This window comes from Carassius auratus, chromosome 8 (assembly GCF_003368295.1).
Source record: "Carassius auratus strain Wakin chromosome 8, ASM336829v1, whole genome shotgun sequence".
Taxonomy (NCBI): Eukaryota; Metazoa; Chordata; class Actinopteri; order Cypriniformes; family Cyprinidae; genus Carassius; species Carassius auratus.
This window is the reverse complement of record NC_039250.1, coordinates 2,038,134-2,065,507: the sequence shown is the minus strand read 5'-3', so window position 1 is coordinate 2,065,507 and position 27,374 is coordinate 2,038,134. Positions and strand designations below refer to the sequence as shown.

Sequence of the window (27,374 nt, the reverse complement as noted above, 5' to 3'; positions counted from 1 at the left end):
GGCGGCACCCATTCACTGCAGAGGATGAAGTGATGCAATGCAAAATTTCTCAAAGTCTGATGAGTAAAAACAAACTCGTCTACATCTCGGATGGTGAGTACATTTTCAATCAATTTTCATTCTTAAGTGAACTATTCCTTTACGATAAAAGGATATGTACTGTATATGTGTGTGTGTCTTACTTGGCAATGGCTTCATCTCTGTCTCGTATCGCGCTCTGTAACTGTTCGTTGGGCTCGTGTACTTCTGCCATCGCTCTCAAGCGCTCGTTCTCCTCTCGTGAAGAAGAAACTTCCACCGAGAGCAGCGCCACCTACAGGATCCAGAGCAGAACCACAGGACAGATGAGTTAATGAATGAAATCAGGTATTTTTTCTAGACATTGAGTGTTAATGTATGTACCTGATTATGGAGCTGTAACACCTCTTCCTGGCTGTCGCGTGTTTTTTCCTGCTCCTGTTCGAACAGTTCTCGAAGCTCTCGCAGCTCCTCGCTCAATTTACGCACCTGCTCCTCCAAAACCTCCTCGTCGCTGCGCCGTGAGCCCTGAATGCATGCGAAACACACGTTGAATAATAATAATAATGTTCATAGTAAAACTTGCAGATATGATTGTTACCGTAGATTCGTTGCCGTCCAGCAGGTTTTGCGTGAGTCTGCGCAGCTCCAGAAGATTAGCGTGCAAACTCCCCGTCGGGACGTCTTTAGCCGACAGCGTCTCTGAAGACTCGTCCATGGAGGAGTCTGTGGATAAGGCGGAGTCTGTGATGTCATTTCCTCTCAGCTGGGAGCAGATGGACCGCACCTGACAGTAAGCCTCCCACAGCTGCAGCCGGAGCTGAAGAAAAGTGCAAACTGAATGAAATGTTCTCCAGCATTTTAATGCATGTTAGCTGCAATTAAATTAAAATGCATTATAGATTCAGTTTATTTTAAATGCATATAGCTGAACTTTAGAGTGCTTTTCTGGCCCTCTTTATGTAGTAGATTTATATAGTAATTTCTGAATTACTTCTGTTGCCTTTTGTTAAAATGTGTTAAAGTACTGGCATTTATTAAAAAAACTAAAATATATTTGAATGCCATTTTTTTTAAACATACATGTCATCATGTATTTAAATATATTAATAATTACACAATTGTAATAATGAAGTTGCATTACATTTAGTATATTGACTTTCACTGTAATTTTAAATAAAACACTTAAAGACAAAATTATTATTATTATCAAGTACTTTATATGTGCATTAGTATGGTTATTCACATCAAAAATGTACTTTTAGAAAAAAATAACAAGATTAAACATTGAAATATAATGATTTATAATGACCTTTAAAGTAAAACTTTTAATTTTACATGATTACAATTTGTACTTTATAAAACTTAAGTGTGAAATAGTCTTTCAAGTACACTTAATTGGCCTTTTATTTCATTAATATTTTGATATAACATAAGAAATGTACTTTTAAATGTGCACATTCAATACAATTAAGCACCCTTCTTCTTCACAAGGGGTTTTCTGCATAGTTTGTCCTAAATGTGAATAATTCGTCAAATTCTGTGGCTTGATCACATTTGACATTTTTACAGAAAGCACGCCACAGAGTTTCAATGCATTTCGATTCAATGCATTTTTGTGATTGCAGCTTTTAAAGATCCTTTTACAGGCATTTGCTCATGCAAAATGCAATTTCTAGTCTATGGAATATATTTGGCATTGGTTATCCATGTTAAACTATTTTTAAACATACTCTACTGTTCAAAACATTAAGGTTAGTAAGATTTTGGAATTCTTTTTAAAGAAGTTTTTTATGCTCACTAAAGTTGAATTAATTTGTTAAAAAATACAGGACAAATTATAATATTTTGAAATATTATTACAATTCCAAATAAGTATTTTTCATATGAATATATTTTAAAATATAATGGTGCAATTCTGTATTTTCAGCATCATTCCTCCAGTCGTCAGTGTCACACAATCCTTCAGAAATCATGATAATATGCTGATTTGCTGCTCAAGAAACATTTCTGATTATTATCAGTGTTGAAAACAGTTGTGCTGCTGCATACTTCTGTGGAAACTGATACATTTTATTTTTCAGGATTCTTTGATGTAAGGAAAGTTCTAAAGAACAGCAATTACTTGAAATAGAATCTTTTGTAACATTTGTAACATTTTTGTGTAGAATAATCACCAGACGATCAGTGAACGGAACGTGCTCTCTATGATTTGAACTAAAAGTCACTCAATAAGCAGTCAATGTCAGTCAGACCCAGTGGGCGTTCAAGGCTGATGTACCTGCTCTCTCTCCTGCTCCAGCTCCTCCTGCTCCATGCTCTGCTCGATCTCACAGAGGATGCTGTGTGGGTTCGGACTGAAGCCCTGTAGACTGCGTTCCTCCGTCAGCTCCTCCAGACGAGCGCTCAGCTGCCTGTGAGACACACGCACTTCCTGCAGCTCCAGCTGACTCTGGCGAAGCTGAAGCGAACACACGAGAGTCAGAAAACACTCAGAGAGAGCACACTGGGTATAAAAACCACCCGCTCGACCTAGAGATGTTTAGTTAGCTCACTCCTGAGAAACAAATGAGCTGAGCGCGACTCGTCTGTCAGTGTATATGATGCGTCATGGTAAGGAAGTGAGTGCACACAATGTCATTGTGTAAATATGCTATTCTCGGGCATTTTTTGTCACCTATGATTCATTTATTCCAAAACCACAAGTGTCTGATTATAGAAATAAATCCGTTTTTATAATGTTGTGATTCATCTCAAGAGCTCAGTATTCACCGTTGTGCTTTATTAGACCGTCTATGATGCTAAATTAATCCCTTTTTACATACATGGTATCTGCGGTTTGTTTTTTATGATGAGAGAATTTGCGATTAAAACTCTGATGTCTAATGACTAATCTACATGCCTCTGATTGGCCTTTGCCAAACAGAAAGATGTGATTGGTTGTTATTCTCAGCGCTTCAAATAACAACATGTAAAAAGAAATCTGATGCAATGTGTGCAGATTTAAATGTAATGACGCTTTAATTTTGGTGATGATTTAATTTTAATCTATATACTTTTTTTTTTTTTTTTTCAAAACCCCTGTTAATTCCTTACTCTGGTGCACAATATATTTTTTTTTCCAAAGCTGCAACTAAAAAATTATTGGAGAATGTATTATAAGAAGAATTTTTTTTCTTCTTTTTTTTTTACTAAAAATAATAATTGCATTTAATTAAATATGTTGCTTGTCTTTTCTTTGTACTTATTTATTAAATTAAACCACAATTTCTCAGTGATTTCTGAGTGATTTCTCATGTTATTGAACATCAAACAGTTTTGTGGTATTCAATTTTTAGAGGTAGATATATTTTAATGGAGAATTAAATGAATTTGGTGCTTTCTAAAGAACAGTATGTTCTGAAAATCTTCAACTGATGAAAAAAGAAAGAAAAGAAAACGAGAACTGGAGGCCATCCAGTAAAACAGGAATAGGAGTGAATCAAAGAATCCAAACACTGTTTCTCTAACAAAACAATGGACTGCTAATCTCTATTAACACTGAACTAAATGGAGAAAGAAGAGGAATGACCACTGTGGAATCACTTTTTTTCATTCGTTTTCTTTCCTCACTCAGTTTGGACTGCAGCTTTTATCTGCTGAGTTTTCAATGGTTTCCTTTCATTTCCTTTCAACAGTTTCAGGTACATACTGTTCAGCTGGTTTAATACCTTTTTATAATGTATGAATGGATGTACCTGCTAGAATTAACCTAAAAATAAAAAAGGCAATTAAAAAAAAAAAATATATATATATATATATATATATATATATATATATATATATATATTTTGCTAAAAGACAAACGAAGCCTATTTTTAGGACCATAAGGATTTTTTAACATCCTTTAGCATTATTTCATGTAGTTCATATTAATTAAAGTAATTTATTTACAGCATTTTGGTCATTTTATTTTAAAAATGTAAAATATGTTAAAAATAAAATGACAGCATTTTGAAAATAACTAGAATTACAAAAACAAAAAACTAAAAAACAATTAAAATATCTGGCTGAATTACAGTAATTAGATTTTGAGGAGAATTGTCTTAAAAATAATGTCAATTACAGATGTATTAATGCTATTTAAATCGGCTTTATTTAGTTAACGTCTTATTTGTTTCTGCAAGTTCAAGTTCTTAAAAGATTTCATATGATTAACCCAAAGTGAATCAAGATGCACCGCAAACTTTTATTATTATTTTTTTTAATTTATTATAATGTATACATAAATAATAAATCACTCAATTTAGTCATAATATATTTCATAAATACATTTAGGATAAAACCTTATAAACCCTAATATTTTAACTATGTATAGTTCTAGGGACAAGAAAATAGATTTCCAATCACTTGAGTAAAAAAAAAAAAAAAAATAATAATATAATATATATATATGTGGGTGGGTCAAAGCCGTTAAGATGTCCGCATCAAAAGAAATTTACAAAAGTGATTTTATGTCCATAAGCACATTAAATGCAAGTAAAGTGTGTCAAATAAGTTTTTGAAGAATAAAATGTCAAAATTTGGTTGAAGTAATGTTCCATTGTCATTCAGTGCAACACTTACAGTTATGTAAAAATTCAAACAACGCATGTTCTGACATGTACATATTAAAATATATAAAATAATAAGTGAGTATGTTAAATCTTACTGGGTTGAAAAATTAGTAAAATTTTCTTACTGATAAAAACTTTTGTGGCAAAAAAGTAAAATAAAAACTATTTTTATAGTATTTGGGGTGAAAGTAATGTAAAGTAATATATATATATATATATATATATATATATATATATATATATATATTTTTTTTTTTTTTTTTTAATTTTTTTTTTATTATTATTTGTTATAAACTGATTTTATTTTTTTTGTAAATATGCCTGACAAGATTGTTACACTGAATGACATCTGTAAATCAGTGGAAAATGTATAATATTTATATTTTGCTCGGAAAAACAAAAATACAATTACATGAAACAGAAAACTTTTGTTTTGTTTTTAAAGAAACAATATTTTAAAGCAGTACTGTTCTGTCTTTGACCCATGTATATATGTTTGTGTGTGTGTGTGTGTTTGTGTGTGTGTGTATATATATATATATATATATATACACACACACATATACATACTGTACATACATACATATAGGTAGTATAAGTAAAAGTGACTGTAAATATATTTCTGTGAATATATTTAAAAGAAAATCTAAAAATGTGTTGTTATTGTTTTTGGGCTTTAAGCTAAATTTGACTTGTTTTTTTTCCCTTCATGTCTGAAGCATAAATATTTCATGTTATCTATGGCATGAATACATATTAATTTCCAATACATATATACAGTACAGTTTTACTTCCCATGATTTCTGCTCATCAGTGTTCAAGTATTTACTGAAAAACAAGACAAAAGTACTCCTTAATCAGATGTGTGCGTTTGTGTTGCAGCGTGACGGCGTCTCACCTGAAGGTCCTTCTGGTGACACTGTTTCTCCAGCACCAGCGATCGCTCTCTCAGCTCGTCCACCGTGTGCTGCAGCTGCTCGTTCTCCTCCAGCATGGCCTTCACACGCCGCTCCAGTTCCTGCTTACGCTCTGACAACATCTTTATCTGCGCAACGAGAGCGAGAAGAACACCAGGTTACTGACATCAGCATTATACAGCTTTAGTCTCTGATTCAGACCAAAACATCTGCAAAAGCCACAAATGAACCGTTATCGGGTTTTCAGTAAAAACTCAAGTGTGGTTTAGTGGATTAATGTAATATCTTCTGTCGTTGTGGGAATGTGGTGTAACCAGGCATCGGTAGGGAGTCACTAACTCCTCCATAATCAGGAATGTGCTCTTGATAACAGAAACGTATTAAAACTACCCCTAGAAAATGCTTTTGCTCAGAGGTTGCCCTTTCACAGTTTAGAAAATCTGATGAGTTCTCAGTTGTTTTCTTTAACAAACACACATTTAGTACACGCTTTAAAGGAATAGATCACCCCAAAATGACAATTTGCTAAACATTATTCATTCTCAGGACGTCCAAGATAGGTTTGGATTACATCACTTACTCATCAATGGATGCTCTGCAGTGAATGGGTGCCGTCAGAATGAGAGTCCAAACATCTGATAAAAACATCACAATAATCCACACCACTCCAGTCCATCAGTGAACATCTCGAAAAGACAAACGCTGTGTGTTTGTACGTGAAACAGATCCATCATGAAAACTTTTTAAACCTATAATTTCCAGCTAAAATATGAGTCCATTATCCATAATAACGCTTCCTCCAGTGAAAAAGTATGTCTCGTCTGAGAAATCTGCACAGATCAAGCAATGTTTACAAGCATAAACCGCTCTAAACAAATATATTTATGTGAGAGAAGAACAAGAGATGGCTTTTCACTGGAGGAAGCGTTATTATGAATTATGGACTCCTGTTTAGCCGGAAGAAATGGTGAGAAGTTAAATGATGGATTTGTTACTTACAAACACAGAGATTTTGTTTCACAAGATGTTAACTGATGGACTAGAGCGGTGTGCATTCTCATTCTGACGGCACCCATTCACCGCAGAGCATCCATTGATACAATGCTACATTTCTCCAAATCTGATGAAGAAACGAACTCATCTACATCTTGAGCATTTGTTTGAGCTTTTCCTTTAAGTATCAGCATCATCGCGAATGCTTTCCAAAAATTTCTTGGAGACATTAAAATCAGTTTTTAAAATGAGTTCTCACCCTCATGTTTTGACCTAGATCTGTTAACCTAGTTCACCAGCGCTTGAGGGACTCTCTGTGATTAACCCTATAGTGCACCTTCCTTCAGAACCACCGGACGTTTACCGTATATGTCTGCTTCTCTTGAAATGTTCATTTTAATATGGCATCAGTGGTATATTTATTTCCCTGTCAGCTCAGAATCATCATGGATTGGAATAGACTCCTGTTTCTCTCTGTTTGGCACTGACTGCAGTTTCGGGAACACCCAGACATTGCAGCATTTGCTCTTAAAATAGAACAGAATAGAAAGTTTCCCCGCTCAATTACAGCTCTAGTACACACTCCACATGGGAGTCTCGCTGCCGAAGCACCTGTACATCTACATCTAGCTGCTATTTTCAGCTTTGAGTTCTCTCCCATTCATTCTTCTGTCAGACACCTGTCTTTGCTTCTTTATACAGTATGTGGTCAGCTGCAGGGTCGGACATTAACAGTGGCTTGAGGCAAAAATGCCAGCAAAATGAACAAAAATGCACTCCAAATGATAGATTCTAGGGGAAAAATTGCTCCTGCACTATTGAACTAAACTGATTATTTATATTACGGTTATATTATGGTTACATTATGATCTGCTCATGTAGCATCCAGGTTTATTATAGTTAACTAAAATTAAAGCATATATATATATATATATATATATATATATATATATATATATATATATATTTCAGCTAGCTAGTACATTTTAATTTAATTTTAATTTAGTTTAACTTAATATAACTAAAACTAAAAATACAAAACTAAAATTAAAATAAATATATAGTTAATTATCATTTTATAATTAATTATTTTCAAATTATTATTTATTTTTATCGACATACAGTATATAAAATAAATAAAAACTTAAATGACAAAAGCACAACAAAATTACTAAAATTAAATTAAAATGAAAACTAAAAAATATATAACAAAAACCTCAAACTGAAATATAATTTTTGGACATATATAAAATAAACAAAAGCTACTAAAAATTACAAAAAACTACCAAAATTAACTGAAATTCAATTATAATATTGCACGCCAACCATTTAATTGTATTGAATACATTTTATGTAGGTTATTTAATAATCTTTACGCAGTTGTTGTGTGATTACATTTCTACGACTTTCAAGCAGCATTAAACAGCTTGTGTAAATATACAAAAATGGCACGTCAGATGACTTCTGCTGATGTTTATACATTATACTGGGGAAAAAAGGCTCAAATCTATTTCAAATATATGTTGTGTACACTGTAAAAATGGAAATATATTTTTCAATATCATCTCCAAATGCCAGAATGTATTCCAAAATATACTTTGATGAGGGAGAGACACATTTCCAATCTTATAAAACATTACAGGTGAATGCAATATTTTACAATTCGACGATACAAATATATTTAGATTAGAAATGGATGAAAAATACTAAAACTTATCGAAAACATATGTATTTAAAAATATACATTAGCAATATATTTTGGCAATTTTACATATTTTGAAATGTAAAAAAAAATATTTTTGTGGTATGATTTTTCAGCAAAAATATATAGAAATATATTTAATTTCAATTTAATTAGAAAAATGGAAAACGGTGCTGTTTGTGTATAGGCCTGTACAGTGTTGATTAATTGCTACTGTGCTTCAAATAATACCATAATTTTAATGTCCAAATCTATGGTAAATTGTCATGTTAAAGCCATAGAACAGAGATCATGTGCTTTATCTGAGCTACATGGCTATATATCATAATCCGTCATGCCATTATATCACAACACTTATTTTCCAGTGCTCTGTGGTGAGATTAGGTGTTGGAACATGCAAGAACAGTGGATTTCTCCTTCAGTCGCATGATGGAGAGCCGTTTGATCAGTATTTGTGAATTGATGGGGCTGAATATTGTTGAATTCTCAGTATCTCTGACATCTCTCATATGTTTCAGGATCAGCAGTCTGTCAGAGAGCAGATGGCAGAAGTCAGCACGTTAGCGTTAAGATTGCTTTTAAGAGTGGAAGGTTTGAGTTTCTCTTTCAAACATATCTGGCTAAGACTGAAAGGAGTCCGAGTTTGCAAAAGTCATGTTAGGTCATGTAGTCATACCGTATTAGAAGAAGAAATCCACCTTTATATATGCACATTTTACAAAATATAATAAAATACAGTTGTGAAATGTCCAATGAAAACATGCAAAACAAAACCAGATACATTAGTCATGCAGTAGATGTGGAGAGTATTGTTTTTTTTGTTTTGTTTTTGGGTACATATATATATATATATATATATATATATATATATATATATATATATATATATATATATATATACATATAATCGGTCTATAATAATTTTTTTATTCAATATCCTTTTTCTCCTACTGGAATGTTTACAAAATTATCGACATGTGGGCTCTTATAATATAAAGCCGATATTAAGATATTTTCTATAAAAAATAAAATAAATAAATGTATTTGTGCTATAAATAAATAAATAAATAAATAAATAAATGAAAATCTGCCAGTGGGGTAAAAAACATAAATCTAAGGGAAAATAATATTTCTTTTACTTGACTTAAGCAAAAACTCACTTAATTTTGATTAATTTTTCTGTAATTTTTTTTGTCAAGCAAATGTATCTTGATTTTCAGAATGTTTAGATATTAAAAAATACTGAGTAAGAATTTTTTATTTATTATTATTTTTTTTTTTACATTTTTTTTTTTTTTGCAGTTTACATCACAGATATCTACCCATATTAGGTAAAACAGTTTATATTTAATCAGATTAAACTGTTTTAATCAATACACTTCCCTACTTTCTGACATTATACATTTATAAATAATATTTCTCTAGTCATTTTGGATAAATGCCAACACTAAATTTGCACACACACACACACACAACCACACACACACACACACACAAAATCGTAAGAAGCTTTGTTGCTTAAAATAAAATAAAAAATAACTCAAAATAAAAATAAAAAAAACATACAAAGCTAAAATAACTAAAATAAAGATGAATAAAAAATTACAGAGACATAAAAAAAGGACGTTATTAAAATATGTACTCAAATTAAAATAATAATGGAAAATAAAATAAAAAAATATTTGAAATATTATGCATATGTATATGATTTTATTCTAGTTAGTTTGAGTCAATACTCAAGTAACAGGTCACTCTGTTTTGGAGTTAATCTACAGATCCACATTTTTCCCTGGATTGTGTTGACTGAGATTTGAAGGAAGCTTTGTTTTGAGATTGTTCTTGTGAAAGACCAGCGTCACGAGCGTGTCCAGAGATGACGGCCTGTGAAACTCACGCTGTCACGGCCAGGAGCCAATTACACGAGCGTCTTTCACTGATGAGTTCCTGAAGTGGCCCACATTCACTTTGTGCAGTTGTTTTGATGCTCAGACGTGACATAAAGCCATGGGGATATGATCGCACAATGAGATCATCACATCACAAAACCAACATGCAGAAAAGAGGAAGCGCTTCATGAGCACTTACTTCAAGCCCTTGCTGTTTAGTGCAGGAAACAAATCATAATTTGAGGAAGGAAACGGAGGAGAGCAGATTTTGAAATATATATATATATATCTTGTTGTCATGACTAATTGCATATAAAAGAATCCACATCCCATAATGCCTCACCTCGGCTTGTAGGGTCTCAAGGCGTGTCATGTGCTGGTTGGTGGAGATGCTTTTCTCCTTGAAATCATCCCGTAAAGAATGGACCTGAGTAGACAACTGTTTCTCCACCTCAGCAGCCTGTGAACACAAACACAGACACATTTATATCAGGTCCTTACAGATATTTAGTCTTTACAGGATACTTCATGCAGTTTGTTCATTGCATAGTATGCAGATGGTCTGTCTGAATGGAGCACTGTTTGTCTGCTACATTATTATTATTATTATTAATTTTTTTATTAGATACTGAACTGATTCTATAGTCATTTTTGAGCTATTCATTCATTCATTTAATTTTTTATTTAAACAAACAAACTTCCTTCACAAGCTACACAGCTGATAATATGGTTGTTCTTCCAGTCACTGGATTTATTTATTTATTTTCATTTATTTATTTTTATTCTATTTAATTATGTATTTACAAGTTTCAAAATCAAGTTTACAGACAGATAGTATAAATTAGGTGTTTTAGACCATTTTTATTCTTGGGATTTTACTATTTATCTATTATATTTTATACTTTATTATTTTACACAATTTAATAACTGGCAGCTGATACTCTGAGCATTTTAATTCTTCAGATTTAACTATTTTATATATATATATATATGTGTGTGTGTGTGTGTGTGTGTGTGTGTGTGTGTGTGTGTGTGTTAGGAAAAATTGTTATCCTGAATGCAATGCAAGTTGCTTTGGATAAAAGCGTCTGCTAAACGCATAAATATATATAAATATAATAAATAGATAAAAAGTAAAAAAAAAAAGATTTATATATATATATATATATATATATATATATATATATATATACATTTTTTTTTTTACTTTTTTATTAAATATTTATTTCATTAAATGTGTTTATTTTTTTACATTTTATTATACTTTTACAGAATCAGGTTTACCAGTTACTATGAAAGTTTTCAGTCACTTGATTTAACTATAATTTTATTTTTATATTTTGTTTTTACAAAATCAGTTTTTCAAGGTACTCAGTTGAGACTAAGGGTGTTTTTAAAGAAATTAGTAGCATTAGACAGTGTAGATATTCCACTGTTTTCTGTCTGTAAAATAATTTATCTAATTTTAGACCGCAAAACCTAACTGCTTCATATTAGCTGTTTCATGAATCGAGCTGATCTGTAACCTTTTGACTTCATAATGTTACTGTAGCAAAAAAAAAATAAAAAAAAAGTTTAGCACCTCTATCACTGTGAGAAGTTAGTGGTATTTCAGTTTCTTTTTAAATGGCATTCAATGATGCACAAATGCATTAGAAAAACTAACGTGAAGATATGATTTATCACGTTATTATGATTTCACACATAAATGTATTTAAAGAGAGGTGAAGCCTGTTGCTGCCCCAATAATCTATCAGCGTGAGTCATTTTACAGAGAAGTCAGAGAAATTCCACCGACCCACAAACACACACACACACACACATGCTCATTGATCACACTTGGCATTTCGGAGCGTCTGTAGAACGTTCCAGCAGAGATCCTTGTGTTTTTCCGAGCCGATTGGACGGCTGGGATCAGGCCACTGCAGCTGTGAGAAACACTCATTACCATCAGACAGACTGCAGACGCTACACTGACTCGCATCATCTGTGACTGTCGCCATGGAGACCACAGAATCTTCGTGTTCAACGTGACGTAGGAAAGCAACAATGAAACTCACGTCCTCTTCAACTTCGCTGTTGCTACAGAAACCATCTGAACGTGTTTTATCTGAATTTCTATAAGATAATGCAACAGGACTGTAACTAATAACCTATGACTGAAAAAAAATGTAATGTCAATTCCTGTCTATCTTTACAAGTTTAGTGATTTTATTTATTTATCAATTTTTTTTTTTTTTTTTTCAGCTAACAAAAATTATTTAAGAATATTTTTCATTCCCGTTATAAATTTTTTATTTCTGAATGTTTTTTTAAATGTTCATGCATCCAGGTTTATTTTTTTACGTTTTAAAAATGTAATTCTTTATAAGAATGTTAAGGGAACATTACGTGTTATCATTTTTATGTTCTGTTTCTGAACATTCTGAAAAAACATTGTTTTAAAAAAATAATAATAATACATAAATGATTTATAATATTTTTGTGCTTACGTTTTGCGAACATTATTAAAAGGGAACACTTTAGAACAATGTTCCATTTTCTAACTATATTTAATTAATACACTAACATTAACTAGCAACGAGCAATGCAATTGTTACAGTAATCATTCATCTTTATTTACATCAGTTAATAAAAATACAGCTGTTCATTGCTCGTCCATGTTAGCTCAGGACCATTATTAGATACAACTTTTAATAATGTATTAGTAACTAAGATTAATAAATGCTTTAGGAGTATTTTTCATTGTTAGTTTTAGTCAACTAATGTACTTAACTAATGTTAACAAATCGGAACAAACATTCTTATTAACATTACTGTAACATTTGTTCATAATCTTAAATGAAATTCGCCAAAACAGTTTGAGAACACTCTGCCTTGCGTTTAACTGAGAGAAAATTATTGTTCAGAGTTTGCTCTATCATAGTTATGTTTTTAGGTTTTTCATTTGGGAGGACTACAGTAAAAATGGACACAAATGAGTCAACAGTTGTCAGTTACACAAATATTGAATAAATATAGTTTTATTATTTTATATCTACAAGGTTAGTGATTTGATTTTTTTTATGCTTTCCCGCTAATTATTTTTTTTTATTATCTTTTTATATAAATGTGAAGGGAAATTTTCCATTTTATATATTTTTTTCTGTCTAGGATAATATTATAGGGATTCTACTTTTAAATATTCTGGGAATGTTACATTTGAAAAATTAAAACATTCCATGAATAATGTATAAACTACGGAGTCTTGCACACGACATGCAAGAAAAAATAAACAAATTGTGCACACGATTTACTAATTTGTTCCCTCAAATTATTAAAACGTGCACACGATTACTATTACGTTCCCTCGGTTTGAAATAGTAATGAAATAGTAAATCGAGGGAACACATTAGTATTCGTGTGCACGTTTTAGAACATTGAGGGAATGATTTAGTAAAACGTGCACATGATTTAGCCTACTATTTTTTCATGCATGTCATGTGCGGGGCTCCGTAATAAACAATGTTTTGAGAACATTATTAAAAACCAAATTACATTTGTTCATAACCTTGCTAGAACATTCTGAGAATGTTCCCTGTTGCATTTAACTGCGATTAAATTAATTGCTCAGAGTTTGCTCTTTCATAGTTTAAGAGACTAAACTCAGTTCTCAGTTTTATTTTACTTAAGATTTTCCTTTTATTTTATTTATTTTTTAACATATGCAAATGATGCAATAGTTCTCATAAAATGTGTGAATATAGAGTTAAAAATTAATGTACAGCAGCTCAGAGCATCTGGAAGAAGTTTACGAGAAATGTTTGCGTCAGATTTTTGATCGCAAACTGGTATCTGGAAAAAGTATTTTCCCAAGAAGCGACGGATTTAATCAAACATCTGATGTGATTTTCTTTCCCACAGGATCTAACATCATTCATGACGGCATTGAAAGCTGAAGCGTAATTACATCTGCATTACCTTCACGAATGATACTAATCATAAAGCCATTAGTCATTTTGGTGGCTGTCCACTCAACAGTGTCATTTCAGAGTGAATCGTGTCTGAATGTGGGCGGGAGAGAAGAAGGGAAGCTCTCGTGGCTCACGTGGAGCATTATGTTGGATCGGTGAGGTTGTGTGTTCATTTATGATCCTGCTTTCAAACAAAGAAACCACTTATTACGGTTAGATAGTTACAGAATTTCAAACGCAGCTTCACAATGTCTCTGCACTTTATTAGTTATAGGTTCCATCACAGCACATTGTGTGTGTGGCGGGGGGGATTGAACATAACATTTGGGGTTGCCATAGAGATATGTGGGAATAGTGACTGGTGGTGATGATTTCCCTTAGTCATACTGTCAGAGGAGGAAACCTGTGACATTTCTGCAGTATAAACTGAAGACACTCAGATGAAATGTCAGATTGCTGGACAGTCCACACAGCAAATCACAAAATAAAGCAATGAACTACATTTAAAGAGTGAGGAAAGGGTTAAAAATGCTTTTCAGTAACCCCAGCAAAAGCAATACGATAAACCACAATAGGAATGTGATCAAAGTGCTAACATTCATTTTACATTAACCGCAAACTGATCACTTTCAGATGCACACCTCACTAGTGGGGTCGGTTTGCAGTTGGCTCTTTTTCAACGTTTTAAGTCAAGGTAAACCGTATAACTGTCTTTCATAAATGTCATACTGTCAACAGCCTTACCTGTTTAATCATAACAACATAATGAGCAGCAGAAAATAATACACCTGCTCATACGTGTACTCATGCTGCATTGCAATGCATTCAGCTGTATTGCCCATGCACAATGTAGCTAATAGTAGGACCCTCTTTTTTTAAATGTACTATTTGTGTATTCATTTGGGCTTGCAGCAATTATAGTACTTTCATGGCATGTAGCAGCAGTATCATAGAATTCAGATTGTGTTATTAGCGGTAATAGCAGCATGCATTTCAAATCAAGTCAAATTATTACTGTTGTTTATAGCAACAGCAGCAGAGAGTATTTGGCTGCATGAAATTTCAGTGATAAGACATGGGGTTAGTAACTATTAAAAATTTGGCTCATAATACTTCGTTTATTAAACGGGGCATACAGAGATTTTGTGAACTCTTCAAAGCCAAATAGGCATTATTTGTTTGCTTTTCATTGTTTGATATGACGGTTATAGTACTTTCATGCAGCTTTAGCAACAGTATGCATAGCTATTCAGATCGCAATATTTACATAATTTAATATCATTTTTTATCCCTGTTTAAATCTAGATCTCTTTGGCCAGGCATTCAAACAATGCATCTCATAGTCTTGTACTGCAGTTATTTCTGATCAAATGCACATCATTTTTCTTCAGCTTGGGTTAAACAAATCAATTTTGCTTGGTTGGAACAGCAGCTATGCTAATTATGTTTCTATTTGTTTCTATGTTTTTGCCACAGGATGTAACTAGGATTTAGCTCAAGCTTCATTCTGGATCCAGAACACCCGAGAAGAGATGGACCTCAGATGATGCTAACCCTGAAACAATACAGAACTAACAAATTCTGCTTTAAGTTTGATTGCATCACATAATAATTGCTTTTAATAGTGTTTATCGTCTGTTTGATTTCGTCTATAATTTATTTTTCTGTACATTTCTGCCATATGTACATTAACTGAGCTATTGTAGAGTTGTCATGATTGAAATATATTGTTCAGTCATGAAACTCTAGATACTGCAGGCTGATGGGTTGTTAATGTAACTGATGATATTCAGAGTTAAACGACTTGGCACAAGCTTAATGGTTCGCTGAGCTTAATGCCTTGCATTTATATGGCTGGCTTGCATTCACTTGAGATTCCTGCAGCATTCCTCCACCTAACCCAGCTCCACCTGTATAGATCTGCTATGGGTTATTTTATATGCTATTTGTGCAGCAGCAGCATATCTTAAATGCTCATGGCACCATATCGCCATATGCATTGGCTGTAGCAAGTTCCTGTACTTGCTTGCTGCAACAGCAGCAACAAAAATCAACAGCAGCAGCAATTCAGCAGCAACGTAGCAGATCTATTCTGCCAAGGTCAGATACATTAACATTGTCAAATCCATCAAGATGCTAATATCTTCAGAGAGTTGTCATGATTAAAATAACCTTTTCACACCAGACAGGAAGAAACCACCTAGCAATCACCAAGAACATCCCAGCAACTGCATAGTAATACTCTTTTACACAAAGAACCACTTGAAACCTCTTAGTAAACCTCCAAGCACACCCTTATTTAAGATGCAAGATTTTTTTTATTAAAACAGCTGCTTTCAGCCTGTCAACCCGATAGAAACATGAAATATCAGACATACAGCAGTAGTTCTTTACAGGTTTTATATTTGAATGCCTTTCTATGTAAACATGGATGTGTTTGACTGTTACGCTCGCATCTCTTGCAGAATGAAATGGCATTTTAAAAATGCAGAGCTCAAGTTAAAGGTACAATTTGATATCTGCAGTAAAATATCCAAAAACCACTAGGCTAGTGTTATATATTTTGTCCTGGTGATTATTAACAATATCTCTAATTTTTCAACTACTTGTAAATCATGAGAAAATTCCCATTTTAAACAGTGACACGGGGCAGTGCAGTCGCCTGTCAATGACGTTAGTTACCCTTTGTGACCGTCTTTACTGACGTAGAAACCACATGACAACAGCGTCATGGACAAATGCGGAAGTAGCTTTGTAACTTCAACTAGAAGAGATGCCGATCTCGCTTGTGTTTTACTCGACAGGTGAGTTGTTTTGATTCGTATCTTTACAGAGAACGTATGCTATTATAACGATCAACAAGATTAGTATTATGGGGCATACACGCCAAACGGGGGCATCGCATCTCTAGAGCCACGTGAGGGCGCGTCTGATTCATAGTCTGATCGCATCTTTGCATTGACTTTGTATGTAATCTACTTGTGCAAATTGTTGAACTCACGTTAAATCTATGATTTATCTTTCCCGTCTGATTGATGGCTGTCAGCGGTTGGGTAGAAGACAACAAATCCCATCATTCCACGCTCCTTCTTAGCGTCATCACACGATTGTTATTGTTTTATAGTGCGCCCTCTAGTGGCACGTCCTAGTCAAGTCAAGTCACCTTTATTTATATAGCGCTTTAAACAAAATACATTGTGTCAAAGCAACTGAACAACATTCATTAGGAAAACAGTGTGTCAATAATGCAAAATGATAGTTAAAGGTAATTCATCATTGAATTCAGTGATGTCATCTCTGTTCAGTTAAATAGTGTCTGTGCATTTATTTGCAATCAAGTCAAGTTGAACTAACTCCAACATGAGGTACATGAAGTAACTCCAACTAAGCTGTACCTTTAAAAGAAGTTCACTCTCATCTTGCATTTTTTCCTATTCCACTGCCCACTTTGCATATTTGTCAACACAAAAGTTAATTCTGTGTGAATGGTGCCTAGCAGTGATGCACGGGTTGATCCAAAATGAGCGGGTGTATGCGGTTATGAGTCACCCAAAAATATTTGTAATGATATTCGGGTCGCAGTCGGTTGGGTCGTTTGAAATAATCTGAATGATCTTAATTTTGATCAATGTTTTATCAATCAATTGCCTGTATTTTATAAATAAGAAGCAAATCAGACAATGTAATGAGGTGCCGGCACGATCACTTGCATTGCATGTGAACTGGAGGGCACTGAAACTCAGCTTGTGCCTCACAGATTTGAAAAATATAGGCTGTATATTACAGAAAGCTTGAAATGTCTACTTTTAAACAAAAATATTAAAACCAAAATAAATAGGCTACTATCTGATTATGTAATCCATTTGAAATGTGCATTTCTCTCTGGCGTTCATGGGGAGTCCGCATCGTAAACTTCATCATTGCAGCGACATAGAAAACACCAGTTTATTCCTAAACAATTAAATGTCTTCTTGCACATTTTCGAACCAGCAGGCCATTTTGGGTTGAGCGAGCGACCCCACGGAATGATCGAGCAGAGCGTAATACAGTATTGTTCAAAATAATAGCAGTACAATGTGACTAACCAGAATAATCAAGGTTTTTCGTATATTTTTTTATTGCTACGTGGCAAACAAGTTACCAGTAGGTTCAGTAGATTCTCAGAAAACAAATGAGACCCAGCATTCATGATATGCACGCTCTTAAGGCTGTGCAATTGGGCAATTAGTTGAATTAGTTGAAAGGGGTGTGTTAAAAAAATAGCAGTGTGGCATTCAATCACTGAGGTCATCAATTTTGTGAAGAAACAGGTGTGAATCAGGTGGCCCCTATTTAAGGATGAAGCCAACACTTGTTGAACATGCATTTGAAAGCTGAGGAAAATGGGTCGTTCAAGACATTGTTCAGAAGAACAGCGTACTTTGATTAAAAAGTTGATTAGAGAGGGGAAAACCTATAAAGAGGTGCAAAAAATGATAGGCTGTTCAGCTAAAATGATCTCCAATGCCTTAAAATGGAGAGCAAAACCAGAGAGACGTGGAAGAAAACGGAAGACAACCATCAAAATGGATAGAAGAATAACCAGAATGGCAAAGGCTCAGCCAATGATCACCTCCAGGATGATCAAAGACAGTCTGGAGTTACCTGTAAGTACTGTGACAGTTAGAAGACGTCTGTGTGAAGCTAATCTATTTTCAAGAATCTCCCGCAAAGTCCCTCTGTTAAAAAAAAGGCATGTGCAGAAGAGGTTACAATTTGCCAAAGAACACATCAACTGGCCTAAAGAGAAATGGAGGAACATTTTGTGGACTGATGAGAGTAAAATTGTACTTTTTGGGTCCAAGGGCCATAGGCAGTTTGTGAGACGACCCCCAAACTCTGAATTCAAGCCACAGTACACAGTGAAGACAGTGAAGCATGGAGGTGCAAGCATCATGATATGGGCATGTTTCTCCTACTATGGTGTTGGGCCTATTTATCGCATACCAGGGATCATGGATCAGTTTGCATATGTTAAAATACTTGAAGAGGTCATTTTGCCCTATGCTGAAGAGGACATGCCCTTGAAATGGTTGTTTCAACAAGACAATGACCCAAAACACACTAGTAAACGGGGAAAGTCTTGGTTCCAAACCAACAAAATTAATGTTATGGAGTGGCCAGCCCAATCTCCAGACCTTAATCCAATTGAGAACTTGTGGGGTGATATCAAAAATGCTGTTTCTGAAGCAAAACCAAGAAATGTGAATGAATTGTGGAATGTTGTTAAAGAATCATGGAGTGGAATAACAGCTGAGAGGTGCCACAAGTTGGTTGACTCCATGCCACACAGATGTCAAGCAGTTTTACAAAACTGTGGTCATACAACTAAATATTAGTTTAGTGATTCACAGGATTGCTAAATCCCAGAAAAAAAAAATGTTTGTACAAAATAGTTTTGAGTTTGTACAGTCAAAGGTAGACACTGATATTTTTTTGAACACACCCCTTTCAACTAATTGCCCAATTGCAGAGCCTTAAGAGCGTGCATATCATGAATGCTGGGTCTAGTTTGTTTTCTGACAATCTACTGAACCTACTGGTAACTTGTTTGCCACGTAGCAATAAAAAATATACTAAAAACCTTGATTATTCTGGTTAGTCACATTGTACTGCTATTATTTTGAACAATACTGTATATGGAGAAATGCGCTCTCCGCTCACGAGCTCTGGAGTGCATTTATCAAAAGCATAGTTGCAAACTAAGTTAGCAACTTTGTTGATTGCAATACAATTTCCCATTGCCAACCAACTAACAGGTTAGCAACTATGCTTTTGGGAAACACGCCCCTGATTGGAACAAACACGAACCTCACTGTGTGCTGAACTTGCAGAAACATCAAAATAGACATAGTCAAACTTTTTTAGTACAAATTATGAGCTTACTGACGATTTTTTCTAATTCTTGACAAAATGATGATATTTTACGTTTTTTTTTTTTAGTTTTTTTTGTCTAGTTCCTACGTCTATGGCCCAATGACGCTACGATGAGCATTTACTAGGCTACATCTACTACAGGAAGCGGGTCGGGTACAATATTTTATTTTCCTTTTTTTGCGGTCCGAGTTGCGGGAAGGTTACTTGAAAACATCGGTCGGGTGCGGGTATTAATACACTGACCCACGCATCACTGGTGCCTAGTGCTATATTTATCGTGCTTCACAGAGTGCGTCACTTGTGAGCAGTTAAATCACATGCGGTTTTATTGTTATCTTCTCTTTACTGTTATTACCACTATATTGTCAAAGTGTCTAATTCTTACGTTTGGTAATATTTCTATTCAAAACCATAATTCCTCGATTTTGAAAAAATTTAATCGTGGCAAAACATTAAATTCAAATTAATTAATCAAATCAAAAAAGTGCCCAGCCCTAGTCCTAGCATGGATTTGTTGATCGCCATGCATGCATGAGGATCTTTTGTGTGTGCATTTGTGGATTGTTGTGCATGCGTGTGAATCTCTTGTGTGCTTTTGTCGATTACCATGCATGAGTGTGGCTCTCTTGTGCACATTTGTGAATTATTATGCACAAATTATTATGAATTATTATGCACATGTGTGGATCCAACGCTATCTCACGACCAATTCGTACATATTTTACGAGGTGGCTTATTCATACGAATTTGTACGAACTCACGATTTTATACGATTTGTCTAAACCCCAGTGATGGTTAGGTTTAGGGGCGGGGTTAGGTGTAGGTCATTCGTACAAATTCATACGAATTGTGCAACTCGTAAAATACGTACGATTTGACAATCTCTTCCGATTTGGTCATACGAATTCGTATGAATAAGCCACCTCGTGAAAAATTTACGAATTGCCGTGAGATCGGGGAAGGTAATGAGACTCCATACTCCAACTGCGCGTAGCAACCTCTGGCATTATACTAGCATCATAGTATTTCCAATTGTTTTACTGGGTTCTTAACTTGACTCAAATCATACATCCCAGCAGGGATCAGAGATTTTCTTCTTCTTCTGAAAGCTGTATCAGTGTACCTGCTGTCTGAGCACAGCATCAATGCACTGTGCTGATCCCACGACCTGTTACTGATGTTGCTTTGCCATTCATTTTCAATGCTTCGTACCAGTGAAAATATAATCATTGCAATCACTTATTAAGGCTCAGAATCACCCCATCTTGGTAATGAAATGTAGGTCTATTTTGTTGTGCCCCCCCGCCCACCTCTCTCTCTAAACCTTTGTAATGTAATTAGTGAAATGCTTCTCTCTGATCAGATTAGTCTGCTGGGGTTCAGGCGTTTTTGACAACCCCCTGCTTACAGACATGTGTGTGTGTGTGTGCAACAGATAGCATCTGTCCAACACAACACAATATGTTCAGTACATTAGCTAAACATTTATGCTGTCTGTATTTTACATACTAGCTGCTCTGCTTCATTATCTTATGTTGTCACTTTATGGCAAGCTTTTTTAACATTTAATCCTTAAAATGTAATAGTATCTAGTTAATGCTACAAGAACTTATTTTAAGCTACTAGTATCTATTCCATTAAGTACTAGTGCTTCTACTAGTTACTAGTGCTTAGTGCAATCATGTGTTCATATTTATGGTGATGTTTTTCATAGAAATGTTTGCAAAAAAATTGCTAAAGTTTGCTAACGTCATATCATTACAGACTGCACGATACAACATATTTTCACGTCTGATCAGGGCTGTAACCAACAAATATATTGAGGGGGGCTATAGTCCCCCCCAATAATTAGAAATCACAATTTTCTCAAATATTGCCGATTCGAGAGAAAGTGAGATGAAAGTTGTGTGTGTGCAAGTCTGTTTCAGTTTTTAAACTGTTATTAATAAAAGTCATGTCTGATATAGGCGTGTATGTGTCTGTAAACAGCACATTAATATACATAGAACAGTAATAAAAGGCTCTGTGGCAAACCAGCACACCAGTGTAGGTGTATAGGAAGATGACGTATGATGACATGTAATGGTATAGTAGTGGTGTTGCAATTCATAGGGCAATAGTAGGGGTATGAAATAGAATTGGGATTGGGCCTAAGTAAAATGTGTTCAAAAAGTCACTAGTATCTTTTAAAATATTACTAGTAAGTATTTATTAGATAACAGTATATATATTTATTAAATATTTTTCATTAGTCACTAGTACCTATTTAATAGATACTAGTAGGTATTCATTACGCACTAGTACTTATTTGACACTAGTATCTTTTGTAATTATTACTAGAAACAAATCTTATTATACTAAACTATTTTATTATACACAGCTGCTTTTTTTAAAAAGCCCATGGTGTTAATTGAATAGATACTAGTATCTAAAATAAATGCTAATATCATGAAAAATAGATACTAGAAAGTTTTATATATAAACGGCTTGCCATAGTAACTGTCTCTCCAAAAGAAATTGTTATTGCTCTATTGTTTTATTTCAGCCAACTTTGTTTCAGACAGTTCTCCTAAAAGACTACTGAGAGAGACAAAAAAAAAATTCAGTTGTTGGCTGCATATATTATAAATACAGAACTATAAAGTCATATTGAGAAAAATCCTTTCAGTTTCTCTTCTGAAACGCTTCTTCAGGGTTTTTTTCAGACGAAAAGATATTCTGTTTTCTCCTAATTAATCTCAATTCTGTCTTGAAAAAATAAATATAAGATATTAATGAGATCTCTTAATGAGATGTGATTTTCTTTTCTTCAGGATGTTTTTGTTGTATATGTAAGTCACCACAGAGTTCTTGCTGTCCTCTCTTGCTCTGTTTCAGTCGACTGGATATAATATTGATGGTAAAGAGGATCTGGATTAAAGCCTAATCCCACCTGAGTTCACCCATGTGTCTCTCTGCCTTATGTCACTTCCTGTTGCTTGTCCCACACAAGGAAGGTCATCTGAGTCTGCAGCTCTAGATCCATTAGCAGATTTGTCAAGGCCATCTAGTTATCTCATATTCAGAGCCTCTTTCTTGCTTTAGAGAACATCACCGTCAGCAGCCGACTAGGTTGATTACAGTTAAAAAAAACATTATTGCAATACATTTACTGCAAGTCATTTGCTTATACTTTGCTGGATTATATGACCATGTGGTCAAGATTTGATTGGTTTGTTCTAGTAGTTAGATGATAAATGTCATATACAGTACACCATTTGGATTTTAAAAAGTCTTAATTGAATGCCATTTAAATATGTGCTGTATTTTGAAATTGACGGGGTTACTATTGGGCATTTTTGCAACATAAAAACATATTTCAGTTAGTTGCAAACATAAAAGTTGAAATTTATAGTTTAAATACAAAAATAATTAAATAAGAATAGCTCAAATAAATAAATGCAATAAAATAAAAATTACTAAAAACTGCAGAAACAAATACAAACACAAATGACTCAACTTTAATCAGAAATTAAATTAAAACAGAAAAAAATTAAAATTAAAATTATTTTCAAAATATGATGAAAACCTATAGTTATTTTAATTATACTAAACTAAAAGTAGATATTGGTCAGCCAAAATAAACTAATAAGTCTTCAATGACTCTTCATCCATTGTGTCAACTAAATAAATATGTCAAAAGCACTATTTTTTCTTATTTTTATAAATTTTAGTTCCCAGTGGATGAAAAGGTTTCATGATTTATTTTCTGTCCATTATTTTATTTAGTTTTGTTTTTATTAGTGTTTTTGCCCTCAGCTGGAAGCCCTTGTGCTGCCAGCTTCGATTAGTTTATCACCATCGATTCTTCTTCCATTTATGTGTGTATATTAATAGCATCACATGTGCTAATGATGGGACATGTGTGTGTGTGTGTGTGTGTGTGTGTGTGTGTTTGAGAACAAATGAAACTGTCCAGGATTGACAGTGTTAAAGCATTGTAATGGACAGCAGCAGTAAATCTGAACATTAAAGTCATTAAGACTGAAGTTCAAAGCGGTTTGTCGGGGCGACGCGGCTGTTTAGATACAGGAAGAGATTGTTGTCTGACCTCAGCTGCATCATTGCCACAACACCACAGCTGTCCCGAGGGAAAATCAATGAGACTCAATGAGAATTCAGATACGCCTGTGAACAAGAGCCACACACAGAAGCGCAACCTAAACTCAACGTGGCATTTGACCATCAAATCCCAATTTCCTGCCAAATCAATAAATACCAGTTTCCAATCATTGCTCAGAAATTATGGTCTTCATTCAACATCAGTGATTCATCATTTTGAATTTCATCATGTTTCGAAGATTTTTCAACCAGCAGTGTTCAACCAGTGTCATATCAAGACCTATATATTTCTATGATGTTATGCATAAATTGTGATGCAAACATTTTTTGTTTTCTGCATTTTAATTATTTTTCTTTAACCAGGCTTATAACAGTCTAATTGTTGCAGTGTATTTGCTGTTTAAACATCCATCAATGAAGAGAGATGCATTTTACCTGCAGAAATGTTCTAGTGATCACATAACTACTAACTAACTAATGATGCTAACCAGCCAAGCAACACTGAGTCAGATGCTGAGTCAAAATTTGTAATATAAAATTAACAAAGAAAATATAAAAATCAAATCAAATTACAAATATTAAAATAATAATATTTGTATTAAACTATCATAAACAGCCAAAAGTGACTCTAAAGATACAAAAGATACAAAAACAAAAAGTGTCTTTGAAAAGTTTACTTCATCAGCCTCATTCATTGGCCACAGATAAAAAAAAATGTCCTGTGCATCTTCAATGTCGCCCTGCTGGACTGTCAGACAAGTAGATTGCTTAATTAACAGCACAGCTGTTGAATTATTAAAAACAGACAGAGCGTAGAGTAATTTTGATGAGTCTGCATAAGGAAATGTCTCAGAAAGGTGAGGGGACTCTCTGTGTCATAGCATGAAATGTATTCATTCCAAATTGTCTTCCACCAGCCTCTGTATGGATTTCCAGCCCATCATAATCAATATTTCAATTCAAAGAATGACTGGAATAATCATTCTGGGTTTTCTTGAGCACACTGCTTTATTAATGAATGTTTTCCATGCAGGCTTCCTTTGTTGTGCAGTGAGGGAGTTAAAGCTCAAGGCTGCTAACCAGAGTGTCTTTGAGTCGATCTCCATAAGGAATGAACCATAAGCATCACCAGGTAACTTCAGGTTACTGTGGACGTGTCGTCTAAATAGCCTCATGGCATTTTACATTTAGTGGATAGTTTTCTTTCTATATTTTTATTTTATAAATATATATAATTTATTAAGCCTTTTCTATCACAATCTTTTACTAGTGTAGCTACAGAAATAGTGTCATTTAGCATTTAGTCAACAGTTTTATCCAGAACTTACAGGACATGCATTTTATAAAATTTAAATCAAAACCCAGGACCTTGCTTTATTGTTATTATTATTTTATTTTTCCCTTTTCTTTTTTATTTCTTGTAATCTATTTTAATATTAAATTACATATATTTACCATATTTCCCAGACTATAAGTCACACTTTTTTTCATAGTTTGGCTGGTCCTGCGACTTATAGTCAGGTGCGACTTATTTATCTAAATTAATTTGACATGAACCAAGAGAAATGAACTAAGGGTGTACTCACACTAGGCACGGTTGCCATGAACTGGGCCCGAGTACGATTGTCCCCCCTCCCCACTCCCCCTCTGGCCTGCACTCACATATAGGGTTTCAGCATTCGTGCCGGAGCACGCTTACGTCATTATGGTGCGACGGTTTTGGGATAAACAAGAAGAGCGGCGCTCTCTGAACACAATGGAGTGCATCGCTCTGTTTTCTTTGTGGATAATTTTGTGTTGTTTGGTCCACAGCCTGTTGTTAAACAGATGTGTCGCCTTAGTGGCGCGAACATTTTCACGTAATCGTGCTGCTGGTATGAGGATGTTTGCAAGGTACCAGCTGAAGTGCAGCAAGGACTTTGCAGTTTTTAGTTTTTATGCGTTTTGCACCTCTGCCGTAGACCAAAGCGACCCTTTCCCTGCCATGTTGGTTTTGGAGCGTAGCAAAACCGTGATGCAAAGCGTCCTTTTCCGTGCTCCGGCACGGTTAGCGCTCACACTGCATGTGAACCGCGCCCGAGTCCAACTGAACCGTGCCCTGGCCCACCTCTTCCAAGCGGGCCAGGGCCGGCTAATCGAGCCACGCCCGGGCACGATTCGGAGCACTCACACTAGTCAAACGAACCGCGCTTTGGTGGTCAAACGCACTCGGGCACGGTTCAAACTGGCAGTGTGAGTACACCCTAAGACAGGGGTTCCCAAACTTTTTAGCCCGCGACCCCATGATAAATGCGCTGCTGCCCCGCGACCCCCCCCCCCCCCCCCCCAAAAAAAAAAAAACACCTCTCGTCGCGTGAAATGTACAGCAAATCGATTTTATGCCCAGTCTCAAAGCACACGAAGTTATATTTTATTGTTCTGCGTGCAAAATCAGTGTTACAAGTCTGCATGAGCTGCTCGATATCCACCTGTTCTCTCTCGGAAAGTAACTGTGCAGCTATGTTGGGTTGAACTCGTTCATTATTCTGCCATCAGGAACCAGTCGAGTAAGTCTGAGCTGCTCGCACACACACACACACACACACACACACACACACACACACACACACACACACACACACTCATGCTAATCCGCTAGATGTGTCACTTTATGCTTTCCATGGTGACGCGTCATTGCTTGTCACGTGACATACCGCAGCAACAACAGAGCTGAATGAATGATCTGCTTTTGTCATTTTTCCTTTTTTATTAAAAATATTAACAAATTTGTTAGATATGGCATGAAATAGCTGATATTCCGATTGTCAAATATATGCAAGTGGAAGTGTTTTGTTGTTTAAACACCTTTATAACGATCGCGTTAGTTGAACTGTATGCGCGATGGGCGCCGCCATCTTAGTTTGTGCCGCAGACGCAGTTCAGATCTGTTGGATTTACAACACGTGAATTCATCCACTTCTCCCAAAATACATAAAAGTAAGTGGCTGGTGAACTGGGAGAATAATGGAGTAAACTTTAAAGTTACTTACACAATGTGTATCTGATATGAATAAAATGTGTCTAATTATAATGAAAAAGATTATTATTGCCTCTTCCTTTGACATCAGTGTGTATTTTACAAACTCTAAATGTATTGTTTTTTCTAGTACTTATATGTCTGAAACCTAAAATAAACATTATGTGGTTGAAAACACTGAAAAGTTGTGATGACAGCTCTGAGCGCACTTGTCTATGGCTCAGCGCCAGCCAACTCGCGAGAGCACATTTGAATTTCACGTCATGCACTGACCGGT

The 27,374-nt window shown here is 34.6% G+C and overlaps 1 protein-coding gene across 2 annotated transcripts in view; it reads right to left on the bottom strand.

Moving 5' to 3' along the window:
* The window catches only part of bicdl1 (BICD family like cargo adaptor 1), a 36,609-nt gene that overhangs the window by 5,164 nt on the left and 4,071 nt on the right, over positions 1-27,374 (bottom strand). For both annotated transcript variants that reach the window (XR_003292600.1, XM_026269011.1), the window contains exons 3-9: positions 10,455-10,571; positions 10,311-10,322; positions 5,512-5,658; positions 2,300-2,479; positions 620-838; positions 403-546; positions 183-313 (exon numbers count right to left, since the gene is read on the bottom strand). Coding sequence is in view for 1 of the 2 variants with exons in the window: in XM_026269011.1 (XP_026124796.1) it covers positions 183-313; positions 403-546; positions 620-838; positions 2,300-2,479; positions 5,512-5,658; positions 10,311-10,322; positions 10,455-10,571 (950 nt within the window). In the remaining variant the exon portion in view is untranslated. The remainder of the gene's footprint in view (positions 1-182; positions 314-402; positions 547-619; positions 839-2,299; positions 2,480-5,511; positions 5,659-10,310; positions 10,323-10,454; positions 10,572-27,374) is intronic.